Source organism: Temnothorax longispinosus, chromosome 3, assembly GCF_030848805.1.
Source record: "Temnothorax longispinosus isolate EJ_2023e chromosome 3, Tlon_JGU_v1, whole genome shotgun sequence".
In the NCBI taxonomy this organism is placed as follows: Eukaryota; Metazoa; Arthropoda; class Insecta; order Hymenoptera; family Formicidae; genus Temnothorax; species Temnothorax longispinosus.
In genome coordinates this window covers 13,756,109-13,770,772 of record NC_092360.1, presented here as the reverse complement: position 1 = coordinate 13,770,772, position 14,664 = coordinate 13,756,109, and the positions used below count along the sequence as shown (strand labels likewise).

The 14,664-nt window shown below is 32.6% G+C and overlaps 2 protein-coding genes across 5 annotated transcripts; both read right to left on the bottom strand.

The window, feature by feature from the left end:
- Positions 1 to 2,859: 2,859 nt before the first annotated feature.
- On the bottom strand, positions 2,860 to 5,118 carry Holn1 (CD2 antigen cytoplasmic tail-binding protein 2 homolog holn1). 2 transcript variants are annotated; one of them, XM_071773628.1, is made up of 7 exons: positions 4,794 to 5,118; positions 4,429 to 4,605; positions 4,129 to 4,292; positions 3,741 to 3,918; positions 3,485 to 3,672; positions 3,306 to 3,417; positions 2,860 to 3,214 (listed from the first exon to the last, which is right to left on the bottom strand). In XM_071773628.1, the coding sequence occupies exons 2-7, from the start codon at positions 4,562 to 4,564 to the stop codon at positions 2,979 to 2,981; spliced, it is 1,014 nt and encodes a 337-aa protein (XP_071629729.1). In that variant the 5' UTR covers positions 4,565 to 4,605; positions 4,794 to 5,118; the 3' UTR covers positions 2,860 to 2,978. The 2 variants fall into 2 exon arrangements, with proteins under 2 accessions (XP_071629729.1, XP_071629728.1); XM_071773627.1 differs by having other exon boundaries at positions 4,129 to 4,295; positions 4,794 to 5,117.
- Positions 5,119 to 5,879: 761 nt separating this feature from the next.
- Positions 5,880 to 14,229, bottom strand: Als2 (Amyotrophic lateral sclerosis 2). 3 transcript variants are annotated; one of them, XM_071773607.1, is made up of 15 exons: positions 14,144 to 14,229; positions 13,593 to 14,044; positions 11,894 to 13,216; positions 11,244 to 11,813; positions 10,788 to 11,157; positions 10,482 to 10,683; positions 10,214 to 10,394; positions 9,835 to 10,001; positions 9,608 to 9,717; positions 9,318 to 9,529; positions 8,627 to 9,181; positions 8,367 to 8,543; positions 8,042 to 8,210; positions 7,766 to 7,948; positions 5,880 to 7,681 (listed from the first exon to the last, which is right to left on the bottom strand). In XM_071773607.1, exons 2-15 carry the CDS (start codon positions 13,931 to 13,933, stop codon positions 7,634 to 7,636), a joined length of 4,608 nt encoding a protein of 1,535 aa, XP_071629708.1. In that variant the 5' UTR covers positions 13,934 to 14,044; positions 14,144 to 14,229; the 3' UTR covers positions 5,880 to 7,633. The 3 variants fall into 3 exon arrangements, with proteins under 3 accessions (XP_071629708.1, XP_071629709.1, XP_071629707.1); XM_071773608.1 differs by having other exon boundaries at positions 14,134 to 14,150; XM_071773606.1 differs by having other exon boundaries at positions 13,593 to 14,198.
- Between the last annotated feature and the right edge of the window lie 435 nt (positions 14,230 to 14,664).

Genomic DNA, 14,664 nt, shown 5'->3' with positions numbered 1-14,664 from the left:
GTACCATTTTCTCGTCGCGTGGATGTAATGCAATGTACCTTTTCACCACTTTGCTTCGTGCACCCTCGGTATCTCCGTAGCAAATCTGAACGACTCGCGTTCTCGGCGGAACGTTGATCGACCTGCCGATCGGAGAAACGAAGAAAATCGGGAGAAAAGAATTTCCTTTGTATTATAATTTTATGTGTTAAAAAATATCTGGAGTTAGAATAATTCAATATAATGTCTTACGCGAGACAGCGTGCGCTTTGACTTTTTTTAAATAAATGATATAACATATGCAATAATTTAAATAAAAGAGAAAAATCATTTCTTTTGATGTTGGATCAAACGATACATTTGTAACTTTTTATATTGTCAATATATATTTATATTAAAACTAGCTTTTCGTTCTGTCGTTTTCATACATTCACTTTCGTACTTTCATCTCTTTTGTATAAATTTTGAGATTTAAAAATTCCATTTGTGTGGCATCGTATAATGACGAATTTATAAAAGCTCCATAATTGCACGCGTGTTATTTCGTTTATCGCGGAAAGCTCCTAATTAAAATAACGAACGTTTTCACGTAATTCATTCTATTTTTATTTGAATTCTTTAATGCTGTTTACCAACACATAACGAGGAGCATGGTTCATTTTGGGAAAAGGTTTCGCTCAGCAAAGATTCTCGTTTACCGCTAAGGGTGAATTTGGAGAAGATGAATATTTTCTACAATCTTGATTACGAGAGAAGCATGTAATTGTTGACGAACTTGTTGGACGCACGATATAGACATTGGGTTTTGATGAGCGACGGTACATTGTACATTGCATGTGTTTCACCGCACTTTTTAATAACGTAGTCATACTTAGACCCACCCTCCCGATAAAGAGATCGACTCGTGTAGCTATACCAAGAAAGTGTGTCGTCTCATAGTTCTTACTGTAATCTAGTCTAGACACTTTGAACTTCTACGTTTAACACGCTTCTCGCTTGAAAAATTCTTCTGACCTTTCTGAGGATGAGCTACGGATTTATACTTACGAAAATGCGTACGCGCGTACACAGGATGTTCCTAAATCTGCGGCTACGCTCCACGCAGCGAGATCCTTTGACCGATTTAAAATCGATATTTTCCTTGATAAAAATATCGAGAAGCATCAACAGAGTTTCTGTATTGTATCGCGAACGATTAAAAATTAAAGCGACTTCTCGAGCTACAAACTTTGCAGTCGCTAGTATACGTGTTAAAATCTCACGCTCCAGTACATTTCAAGTGAACTTTACTTAAACGAAACTTTAATTAAAAGTTACGCTAACGTAGCAAGTTGTTTAATATTGAACGTTGAAAAATTATATGCGCAAATGATGTTTAATATAATTTTTATTGGGAAAAAAATAGACTCGAGATTAATCAAAGAGTCTCTCGGTGGAGCACGAACGCAAAATTGGGAACAATTCTCCTGTGTGTACAACATATACAAATCTACGTATACATATATATATGTATATATATATATGCATGCACACGTGTACTCTCGGATGTTCGTGTCTGATTTTTGCGTGAACACGAAATACTTAAAGTAATATTTTAAGTAATTACGTATACAAAATTTCGTACATTGCTAAGAAAAAAATGTTCAAAACGTTTAATAAAATTATATTCAGTAAAAAAACGTGCCAATTGACTATACATATGCAACAAAGGCTTATAGTTTCAAATATTTATTATTTTACTAATGCGATATTGCTTGTCTTTTATTATTTAGATATACTTTCATACCCTCCCCCTTTCCTTCTTATAGTTCATAGTTTTCTTGCACAATCCTTGTGGTCTGTGTGTTAGTCAAGATGTATGTAACTTCCCCCTTTCGTTTAACTCCATGCAAGATTGAGCAACTATTGTAGCATCTATATATTAGATGTGCCTACATATATAGTGACAAAAAAGGGTGAGTTATTTTTCACAATAAATAAATACGAATATTTCCAAGTCTTATCTTACACTTTTTTTCTGGTGAGATATTTTACTTTTCGCCCTAAGAAAGCATTTCCCATCTGGAACGTACAAAGTAAACATAAGAATCAAGGGAAAGAGATTTTTGTTTCACTAAATAAATAAAGATGTATGACTATATCGTACGATACAAATAGATTTATTTTAGGGATATAAAATTCTATTTAAAAATACCACGCTCCGCGGACCATAAATTTCAGCAACCCCACTCCCGTAGGAATGCGCAAGAAGTCTCTGAAGTATGAGCTTAGTTCCGTCTTGATTTAAGTAACAGATGGTTTTTAATAACCCATCAAAATGCACGTGTGACAACTTAAGCATCCTTTGCACGCAAAAAATAACGATTGATGGTTAAACATTATTTTAGACATCGCATTTGATGAATAAATGAAATTATCTGAATACTGCTATAGTGTACTTCCAAATTAAACTTTTATAAAATTACGAAATAATGATCATTTCTAAATCAATTTATAATTTTATAGCATATAAACACAGAACTTTTTAATATTTTATTGTACTTATATACAAGATTAATCATAATTAGCTTAATAAGAGTAAATTATTTATAAATTGGGAATTAATGTTTGTCTAAAATTCTAAATTACATAAATATTTATCAGTTATAAAATTTCTTACAACCTCTTTACCTCTGAAATATTTTTGCTTTCTTTGGAGAGTTCTGGATCTCTCCCTGCAAGTATAAAACAAAAAAAAATTACAATTTTATTACATTAAATTGTTGACACGTAATATAATTTGAGCCATTTATATATCGCGTTCTTAGACTGTGATATTTTAAATTTATACACAGTTTTCATAATGCTCAACAATCTATTTTCTCGTGTAAAAACTTTACATACATTGAGTATAATATATTTAACTTTCATAAAAGTATCGTGATTTGACAAATATACAGATATAACAATTTTTATATATCTGTTTATTTTTACATTTTTATATGTATCGGATAGAAGTGTCACAGATAAAGTTCAAAGTCTACTCTAGCAGCACTATAAAATTGATTCTGCTGTCCGGTTCTTCTAACCCAGGCACCCTTTTTGAAATATCCCTCTTTTGCCCAGGCATGCATTTGCTGACTAGTATGAGGCCCGTGTACTTCTGCATCTTCATCTTGCGACCATTTCAGATCCCACGTTACGTTTTCCTCCAGAGACGTAGTTTCTTTCGCATTGCTTGTTTCCGCTGTTTTTCCTACGGTATGTATATATGCATAATGTACACTTACCCAATATATAACAAAAATTTCTATGCAAGAGAAAAAAGTAACAATAGTAACGCATACCACTATCGCCGTCGTCCAATTTCGCCTTTTCCTTTTCATCAAAATCATCAGCATACATATCTAGCTCTGCTTCTTGTTTCGAAGGGTGTGCATGTTTATCTGCTTGTTCAATCTACGAAATATAATTTCTTATAACAAAGATAATATATACCATGTATAAATATTATATAGTTTTTTACCTTCTTTTTTATTTGTTCGTAACTTTCTTGATATATGTCCATATTACCAGTGCGTGTTAATAATTCATTTGCCAGTTCTGTTAACTTTGTTATGCTAACAGAATTTGGATCTTCTTCTTCTCCCTGCGTTTTAGATTCCTTTTTCTTTTTCCACCTTTCAGCTGTGGTCAATTTCTTTTTCCCTTTACCTGAATTGGGACAACCGGTATTTACTTGCGATAATTTCAATACATGCTCTATTAGTAATTGTGTTTACCAAGTCTGCATAACGTTTTGGAAACGGTTTCACCGGGTTTAAGATACTCTAAAATTTGTTTATACAACGGAATAGGATCGAACATAATATCTCCTTCATCGTCACTATCGCTATCTCCCAAACCAGGACTTTCGCTCGACTTGGTACTCTTTTTCACATTAGTAGAACCAGGTTTGATCTAGAAAAATAAATAGTAATATTTTTTAAACACTCGGAATTTATTACGTAATAAAAAAACATGGTGAATATTTTATTTTACAAGTTTGGAGTATAACATAATCCTTGGAAGTACAAAATTTTTACAAAGAGAGAATTCTATATTTTTACATATATGGATCAGCTAATTCTCAGGAACAAATTTTACATTGTATTCACTTATTTTACTGACCTGGACCCAGTCAATATTGTCCAACCAATTGTCCCTTATCTGCTTCTCTTTTTTCCAAAGGTAATGACCATCTTTATCAAAGTGACCTTCTTCCAGTTCCTCTTTCATATTAAATGCCGTAAAACCTACGTTTGTTTCTGGTGCCGAGGGTCCATCTTCTGTACCTGCTATACAAACATAATTAAGCTATTCCGTAATTATATCAAATACTGTACAAAATAAGAATTTGACAACAATAAAAATGATAACGATAAACATATTGATTTATCTGCATAACGTTACACATCCAAATCTAGATACCTTCAAGTTCATCTTCATTCATAATGTTATAGGTATCCTCATTTACTTCGTCATCATCTTCGTCAGAGTCCAGCGAGTTCTTAAGCGGTTGCTTATTAGATATATCTTCCATTTCATCAAACTTGCGTTTTGACATGGTTTCTGTATATGAGTGAACTTTTTACCAAGGACAAAAATCTGCATTAATAAAAATATGCGTCATTAGAAGTTTTATTTGCGACATAAATCAAGTAATTGTCACGTATTTTAAGATCTAAGATACAACATATATTCTAGTCATATATTCCAAGATATAACAATTGTCACATATTCCAAGATACAAAGATGCTTTTAAAATATCTATACAATGCTTAAATATTACATACGTTTCCCAGAAGCAGCGAAGCGACCTGTCTCGCTGTACAGAAAATTCCTGTGTACTTTCAATAGGTGTCCAAGTTTTAAGGGGGTTAGTTTACATCAGTTTACAGGTTATGTCTACTTGCGACGTAAATTCCAAACGTCCGTTATTTCGTCCGTTCCAAGGACTTCGCACACCAGAAAGCTCGTTTATAAACGTTTTATTACTTATTTTAATTATGACACTTTTGACATTTATCATGAGTTAAAAGTGTATCACTCGGAGCAACAATCGGACTTTCATTTTGCCCATTCTATCCCTACTCACGATTGTTTTTTCTCTACGTTCGCCCGCCACTTCACGATTCCCACGTGACCGCGCATGTGCTGAAGGCATGAGAATTTAAAATTTAAAGCTCACAAGAGGAGTGGAGTAGTCTTTTTTTTAATGATAGAAAAAAAACATGTATTTTCATATATTTGAACATTTTATTTGTTTACAATGACGATGAATAAACAATTGTTAACATTAACATAATCGGTCGATTGTGTATCAAGTCTGATAATAGTGATAATCTATTCTTATTTCACATTACAAACAATGAAACGTTGTCAAAATTGTTTAAAAACTTATAATATATTTTATACTACTCGAAGACTTTCATATTGCCGAAAAAAGACAGTACAAAAGTAAATCGGAGGTATAATATAATTATCTAAATTGATACGCACATTAACGATGCATATACATTTTATATGCCGTTTTATATATGCGTGACCCCCTTTTTATTTATAATAGTACAAATTACTATCAATAATAGCATTTTTTTAAATAGTGTACTGTTTTTAGTAATACAAAATAATCGCCAATAGTTCATCCATACATGTTACATCATTTAGAAAATGCGACTCATTTAATATACCTATCATTCTGTTACAAACTTCTCCCTAATTTGATGGGCTTTTGATGGTAAACTAATCGCTTCACGCTTCCGCTTTTATGATAAAAAGTATATATCTCCAATATATATCGATTCAATAATCTTTCTTGCTGCAAGCAATATCAATATAGTATACAAGACTAATGTTTTATTACTTATACATTTTCTTCGAATATTATTATGTAAATAAATATCTATTTCCGTGTACAACTTTTAGATATTTGGAATACTACACATTGGAATGTAATTTCTTCTACAAACTGTGACTAATACAATAGTCTTTAATCCATATTTTAACTGAATGCGCGTTCAAACGAGAATGTGATATTTGATCTCTTATGTTATTTGATGCTAACAATTTGATTTCTTAATTTTGACTTCGACAAATGTATTACAAAATGTGTACAGCGCATTGGAAATAATTATTGTACATTTGTGATATATTAATCCGATAGAGCCCACACGATTAATCTTGGAAAGAGAAGTAGGTGTATTATAATCTACATTAATAAAAGCTTAATGAAATATTTTATAATCATTTTCTGTCTTTTGTAATTAAAAAAACAATTGTATTGTGTGTGATTCTTTGATAAAAATAGATAAAATTACGAATTTATGATAAATGTACATATCGAGTGATAAGCGAGCTCTTTTGGATTAATATAAAAAATATGTTTCAGGTACATGCTAGTTATTAGGAAATGTTTTGTTTAACTAATATCACATATAAATATAACAAAAGTAAAGTAAGAGACAATTTGTGAAACATAACAGCACAGTTAAATAATATTTATAAGTAAAACTGTAAATTTAACTTTTTTAATATGACATAATTGTGACATACTACGCGCGTTCTGAAATAGTTTAAAATAACTAAAACAAGTTCTTAAAATTATTGTAAATATCTTTTACATATCTATAATTTAAATTTTAATTAATAAATATGTATTAATTATATATTATTAATTAATTTAAATATATATGTACTATTATGTCTCTTACAATACTATACATACATATATTTCAATGGATTATATATGAAATTTGTTAACAGATATCTAGTACATATTCTTGCAAATTACAGAGTAGAAATATACTCTTTATATGAATTATAATAGCAACACTTTGTTGAGTTTGTGAACGAGGATTATTTCCTCTCTTTTTTCATTTGTATTCATTTGTATTACAATAGTTATAGTATTATGGTATATATCATTTTTTAATTATATGGTATATATTCATTTCTTAATTATATTAAATAAAACCGTAAAGCAATATTAAAATGAATATGCATGTTGCAAATTGTATAAAAGAGAATCTCTATTAAAAGTGATATATTTACAAATTAGGAAGTTAATAATGTTAAGCAATCATATGTAAATTTTAAATAGCTTTCTAAGCATTTATATGAGCTAACATTGTAATGTAAAAAAGATATAATGCACAATATATAAATAAAGATAACTTTTTTCTTATCACAATATTGAGCTATGCATTTCTATAGCTTTTAAATGCATGTATCCTTAGGTAACAAATAACTGGAAGTACTGAAATTCAGTTTTTATGTTTATGCAAGCGTTATTTGTAGAACATTGAATTAACTAATGATAATTATCTTTTAATAGTAAACTTATATACATTTTATAATGACAAAGTGAACTGATATGTTATGCCATTTCGCGTCTGATTTTGGCTTTACATAATCAGGCTACTAAAGCCTACATTATGTATCCTAAATGCAAATTATCACTTTTTTTATTATAATACAAATACATACTTTTCATATATCTATTTTTATCTTGTTGTGTGTTTTACGAGTGCAATCTTATCCTCACCTATATATGTCTTATTCATATAGGTATATATATATTGATCATTTCATTGTACCATAAATTGTTATGTTCCCATTTGTGGGAAAATAACTTTTAATCGCCCATGTTTGTTTTTTCTTGTAATATCTGGTAATAACATGCCTATAATAAAATTAATTAATTTTATTAAATTAATTTATTAAACAGTTCTAATTTTCTATTTTATCTGTTATAATCATATCTGACCTTAAGAGTAGTGAACATAATGCCAAGTTCTCCATTTTGTAAGTATGGTTCCATGAAGTCCTCAATAAAATGTATTTCACTTCCTAATTGTAACACACTAGAACGCACTACAACAAAACTAAACACTGGAAATAGTTCGTCCATCGTCCATAAATACGTAGATCCTAGTTGTTTTTGTACTGCCTATTGTTAAACGTAGAAAAATGCATTAATATAAATAATGTATTTAGATGCGCTTATATAAGTAGCAATACAAACATTATTGTCTATTCTTACTTGTGTCATTTGTTCGAATGTATTTCTGACCACTAACAGTTTTTCTAAAGGCGAAAAAGTTGTTTTAAGTTGCTGTAAAGTTTCTATAGCCTCACTGAAATGTGGTTCGTGCTGGAATGGTAATGAATTGTCTGAAATGCTCATTACATTCGTAGTTTTCCAGAATTTCCTGCAATTTTGTAAGAAAATGTAAAAAATTTTATGATAGTTAAATATACAAATATAATAATTACAATATTATAATGAAGAAGAATATCTCTACATAAAGAGTAATTTTTTTCTATTGCTGTAAATTTACTTATTTATATATAAATTTACTACTTACTGATCAATTTCAAGGAAGGCCATCAGAGTTATGTCAGGCTGCTTATTCCATTTCATCAATCTTTCCCAATATGCATCATCCTCCTTTTTATTATGTAAAGCGTATAATACAAAAAGTGCTGAATGTACACGTGGCAGTAATATTGGATGAAGTATCGCGGCAGCGCTTATGACTTGCCTAAAAATAAATATTTTTAAATCAGAATGCGTTACTGATTTGAAAATCGTAGATATAATTTTTATAGATTTCATAATACGTACTCTTCTTCACCATCAGTTTCAAGGACATATTCTTTGCCACAACGTGGTAGAGCTGGGAATAAAAGAAGCACAATCTCATATATTCTTGTTGTAATACTGTGAAGTTCTGACACTGCATGGCTGAGTAATAACGGGTGTACTCTTACTCCACCATAAGTAGCTGTATATACTGCAGCTACTTCTGTCAAAAGAGCGCCCAATGGATGATGTGGGCTTTCGAAAGCTTTCACTAAATACTTATGAACTTCATTGTAAGTCTGATTAGTGAGTTTATCTCGTCCAAAACCTGGTATCTTATCTAGCTGATCGATAGTTTCGCTATTTTTTTCTTTTGCATTTGAAATATTAGCAGACAGTTTTTTTCGTTGCAACGTTTTTTGATGAGATTTTGTTATTATACTAGCAACATTTTGCCATACTTTTTGCGTTTCTATAGATTTTTCATTGTAACTAGAATTTTTGGTGACTGGTTCAGATACACCAAGTTGTTGATGGCATTGCTTAAATATCGCTTTCCACTTTTGATCTGGAGATACGCATAGTTTTCCAAAAGACCTAACAAGAGTAATGAGAATAATATAAAACTATTGTTATTAGTTAACTAATAGTTAATTTGCTATTTGTTACTTTAATAGAGTAATTTTTATACAATATTAACATTTAATATTGTAATAATACAAATGATACTCACGCTGGTTTTGAATTAAGTTGCGCAGTTCCACTAGCTTTATTCATGTGCAATGTGGCAATAACTTTGACACCTTCATTCCATGCACCATTCATGTTGCCTTCTAATCTATCACCACTTCGAAATGTTAATGTACCTTTTCCACAAAATATTCCAGCAGACTTAAATTCACCTTCATAATGAGTGCCGTCCTCAAATACCATTACTCCATGACCCTTTAATGGATAATGTCAAAATCAATAATCTATCTTAAAAAATATTTCATTTAAAAAAATATTTAAATGTATAATCACCGTTAAAACATCTTGCGTAAAAACACCTTCATAATAAATGCCATCAAGTGTCACGATCAAACCATTACCGTGTTTCATGCCATTGCTCCATGACCCAAGATATTTTTCACCTATAACCATTAACCAAAAATTATATAAAATTACTGTTAAAATGATTACTGTTATATTTTATTTCTAGAATTTTTTATTTGTAGTTTACTTTTAACTTAATAAATGTATATATTTACCTGTCATTATATCGTCCATTATTCCGTAACCTTGTTTAACGCCAGCAGCCCATTCTCCAATGTAAACAGATGCAATTGACGCCATAAAGTGGCCTTCTTTTTTGACACCATGGCCATGAGGTAATCCATCTTTAAAGTATCCTTCATAAAAATCTCCATTAATGTACCTAAAAGACATTCTTACATATTAATTTTCTGTAAATAATTTGTAAGTTGAGGATGCTATAGAAGCAAGTTTCCATGCAAGTACACCCATTGATTGTTTCATGTTATTTTTAATAAATTCTAGATATAAAAGAATTTATTATTTTTAATAAATTCTAATAATAACATGAATACATTTTATAGAATATATTTTTATGGAAGAAATAAATCTCACTTCATTGTTCCATATCCATTTTGCTGACCATCTTTCCACTGGCCTTCATATACACCTTGCATCGGAATTTCCATTTTTCCAGTACCATGAATAACACCTTTATGAAATTGGCCTACATATGTACGACCATCTGACCATTCCAATTTTCCAGAACCATGTGGTTTACCGTTCAACCATCGTCCTATAAAGTTGTGACATAACTTAGTGCAAATATTTTTTTATACATAACGCTTCTCAGTAAAATATATTTTAATACAATTCTACAAACCAGTATATTTTGCATCCTTAAAAACATTATGTTTTGTGAAAGTAAATGAGCTTGAGCGTGCTAATGGAGGCACATTTCCGATCACTCTTTGCAAACTGCATTTTATAGTATTTTGCAGGGCATGCAACCATTCATTTCGCTCGGAAGGAGTAGGAGTGTATAATACGAAATTATCCTCTGGTGTGACAACCGATATAGCATTCTAAAAAATATTATAAATTTATTTATAGATACATTTATGCTATTATATCAGTTTTCATTATTATAAAATATAATATAATAGATCAAGTTATTAATTTTGCATACCTGCACATTTTCGGAGTCGGGTAGAAGTTCTACCCATAACGTTCGAAGCGGATGGATTGTATGTGTATTCCCAGTAACATGTATGAAAATATCCGTTAGTAAAACAAACCAATGCGATGAAAATCTACCAGAATTAAGTATCGATAGCGGGTGTGCTCTTGATTCTCGAATGAGCCTTCTATTGGGAGATCTCAGTGATTCTCCTAGCTTCCCAGAATTTTCCCAAAATAATTTCGTAGCTTCCGCCTCTTTTTGACGTTTATCTTGTTCATCGTGTACTTGCTCCCATTTTATAAGAGCTTCTTGTAATCGCTCAACACCCATCTTTGTGCCATTACTTCTTATTAAACTATGAATCATATTCTTGTATCTATAATAAAAAAATATATATATTACCCTATTCAAATTTAGTGTTATATTATGACATAATAAATATAAACTTGCATATAAACCTACCTGTTTAATTTACATAAAGGATGCTGTAATGCCATTGTTATAACAATTTCATTGCTATGTTTTTTTACATCACTACTTTTTAAATTATGTACAAATAAATTTGATACTACTTGTGGCACTTCAATGAGTTTTGCAATATGCATAAAACCACCGAGAGATATAACATCGCAAATAGCATTCAAATAGTATTTATATACTGTAGTAAATTCCTCTATATTGGCAACAATTGTGACTTCATACGCTTCTCCAATATGATTAAAATAATCCCACAGACTTATGACATTTAAAACGCTAAGGTGCATCAACTCTGCATAACAACGGCATAGTGTTTCATATACATTGGCTTCATGGGTCACACCGCTTTTCTTTTGAAACGGCTTGATGAGATTCTGATAGACAGTCAACATTTCTTCCAGGAAAATCTGATCGTTTATCAAATCTTCTGACACGTTTATTGCCGGTTCGTTTATCACAGAACAACAACTGTATTGCCCAGAACTGAAAATCTCTCTCGGACTATTTGATTCATCCTTGCTTTGTATGTCAAGTTGAAACATATCGCCAACTTTGCTGAAATCGTAATGTAATTTATAAGTAAATAGAAATAAAATCATTAATCAAGAAAGGCGATTTCTATTTCAATTAGTTACCTCGATTGTCCCATAAAATATAAACCATGATGCATCATTACTAAACTATGGAAATTGCCAGCTGCCATATCGATAGCTCTCTCATTGGAAGATAATTTTGTGGTGAACAACTGCGGAGCGCTTTGATCTACCGTGGTGTGCAAAGCGACCTGCTTAAAATTGTTTCGTCCCCACGCAAATACTCTGCCGTCCAGTGTTAAAGCAAGTACGTGGAAGGCACCGCAAGATATCTTTCTGATACCAGTGTGACAAAGCTTCGTTACTTGTACCGGCCTGGGTCGTTTAATAATATCTCCCGTTCCCAATTGCCCGTACTGTACATCACCCCACGTCCAGAGTTCCGTCGCCAATATGTTGCTGCCGGTACGGGATAACGTATTGATCCTTTCATTCAAGCCATGTTGGGATAACTCGTGTTCAGAAGAGCCAGTGCTCGATGACCAAGGAAATTCTTCGCAACGTAAGCTCAGTGCCAAACTGGTTGCAGTAGGTTTTATGTAAGTTTCTCCATGCTCTTCTAAGTTTTCGTTGCTATCAGCTTTAGATTCATTAATATCAGAACTACCGCTCATATGTCTAGATAAAGTTACAACTTTACCTCCTACATTTTTAACTCCTTCGTAAACTAAGTTCGCCATATTCGAGACATTTTGCTTTATCAGTCTTGTTGACCGATCGACACTTTCCATGGGTATGTCTTCCTTGGCGCTTCCATAAGACGAAACCCAAGATAGTTGCCTGGTTAGAAATTGACGAGCAGTCTCCGTGTTTATAAATATAACATTTCTCTTCTCGTCTTTGTCGGAATCTGTTAAATTATTCAGACATTCCTCGCCATTTTCAACGACGTCAGACGGTTGTTCCTTTTTCTCCATTTCTGGCAGAGGGATGTGCTCTTTACTGGCAGTGGACAGAGCACTGATGGAATTTGTCGAACGATCTTCGCTAAACTGCTGCGCGTGAAGGCCAGTGAGACACGTGTCTGACGATGTTACACTTCCAGGACTTAACATAACGTTATTAAGACATTGTGGACAGGAATTAACAAAGATCTCCTCCTCTAACTCGTTTTCACTATCCGTTTCATCTTTCATAAGTTTAGTGCTTTTTCTCACAGCGGCCACATTAAAATTAGAACCACAAGCAATCTCAGACACTGTCCTCCCTTCAAAAAATTTAACTTTCTTTGGTTCGGTACTACTTATGTCTATCTGCGGTTGATTGCCGCTAGCCCATAACTGCCCATTGTCCGTAACGAATAATGTTGCTTGATCGCTAACCGCTATAAATTTCACCTTTACTATCTCATTTTCTTCTTTGTATCTGCAAATAAAACAGAACGTCTTTTCTATAATCAGATATATTACTGATACTTGCTGATAATAAACATAACATATTAAAATACTCAAACAGCTTTATTAATTCCATATTTAGCTAAGATTAAGTAAGTCTTATATATATATCTATGATAAATAATAGTAGATATATAAAAATATCTTGTATGTTTTACATATTTAATAGAGTAATATATAAAAATAAATTTTGCATATACCTATCATAAATAAGGCAAAATTAAATAATAAAAAAAGAAATAATCTTTGCAAAGAATAAAAAAGGAGATAAGACAACAGTCGAAATATAAGAATGGGTTTATACAAATTTTAATTGTGGAAAAATATATATCTTTCGGCGTACGTACCCGTGGCTACAATATTTTACTTCCTCCTTGAGAACGATCGAATCTACAACACTCATGTCTTGAGGATTTACTTTCAAAACATGCCCGCTGGTGTTGACGACGAACAGGTGCTCGGAATTGGACGCCAGGTCGACGACGTCGAACTGGGCCCGTTTGAAAAGGAGCGCGGGACATGCGTCCTCGCGGAGCGACACCTCCCCGTGGTAGAGGTTGTTGGTCGTGGTCGCGGCGAAAACGTGATCCCTGACGGTGACGAGCTTGCATATGACGCCGTTCGGCTTGTCGCCGAACGCGTAGGACAATTTGTCGGCGCCCCTCCATAGATACATGTGCCTATCCATCTCACTGTACGTGGCCTGACAGATAAGGTGGCTCGCATAACCTATGCGGTAGTCGCTCTACGAACCTCTGTTTAACTGCCAGCGACTGACGCCACTCTTTCGTCATATTATCTGTAATAACGTTTCCCCCGTTAAACACTTCCGTGAACGTACCGCGGGCGATTTGTAGGGCGGCATGATTGAACGTATGATCTTTTTACTGTGACTAACATCCGGCAGGCAGGGTCAGGCAGGGGCAGGTACTGTACCAGTACCGATATTAGCTGTTGGACGTGACAGTACACGGGATGGGAGGAAACTTTCGTGCCAGGACTGCATGTCGTTTTTTTTTTCGCCCCTTTAAGACCGGTTTATATGAGACTTTAGAATTAACCTGTTTGTTGTTTTTTTTTGTGGATGAATTTTTTGTAACTTTCCGTCTTCTCCCTTTTTCTTTCCAGCAGCCAATTATATCTCTGTGTCATTCGAAATGAAGAAAGTTTATAGGCTGCGTTCGGGGAGCGCGCTATTAGCGCTATTGCATCATTCTATCTTTATCGCTCATCAAGTGTAGAAAAAGGATAGAATAAGCAAATAGCGCGCTCTCCGAACGCAGCCATACAGTGCAGCTCGCAATTAAAGAACAAACTTATATTAATTAATGCATACTTCTGTTTTCTATTGTTGAACTATACGGCTGCACTAGTTCAAAGTTTATCTTCTTCTTTCCAATGTGGAGTAAAAAAGAAACT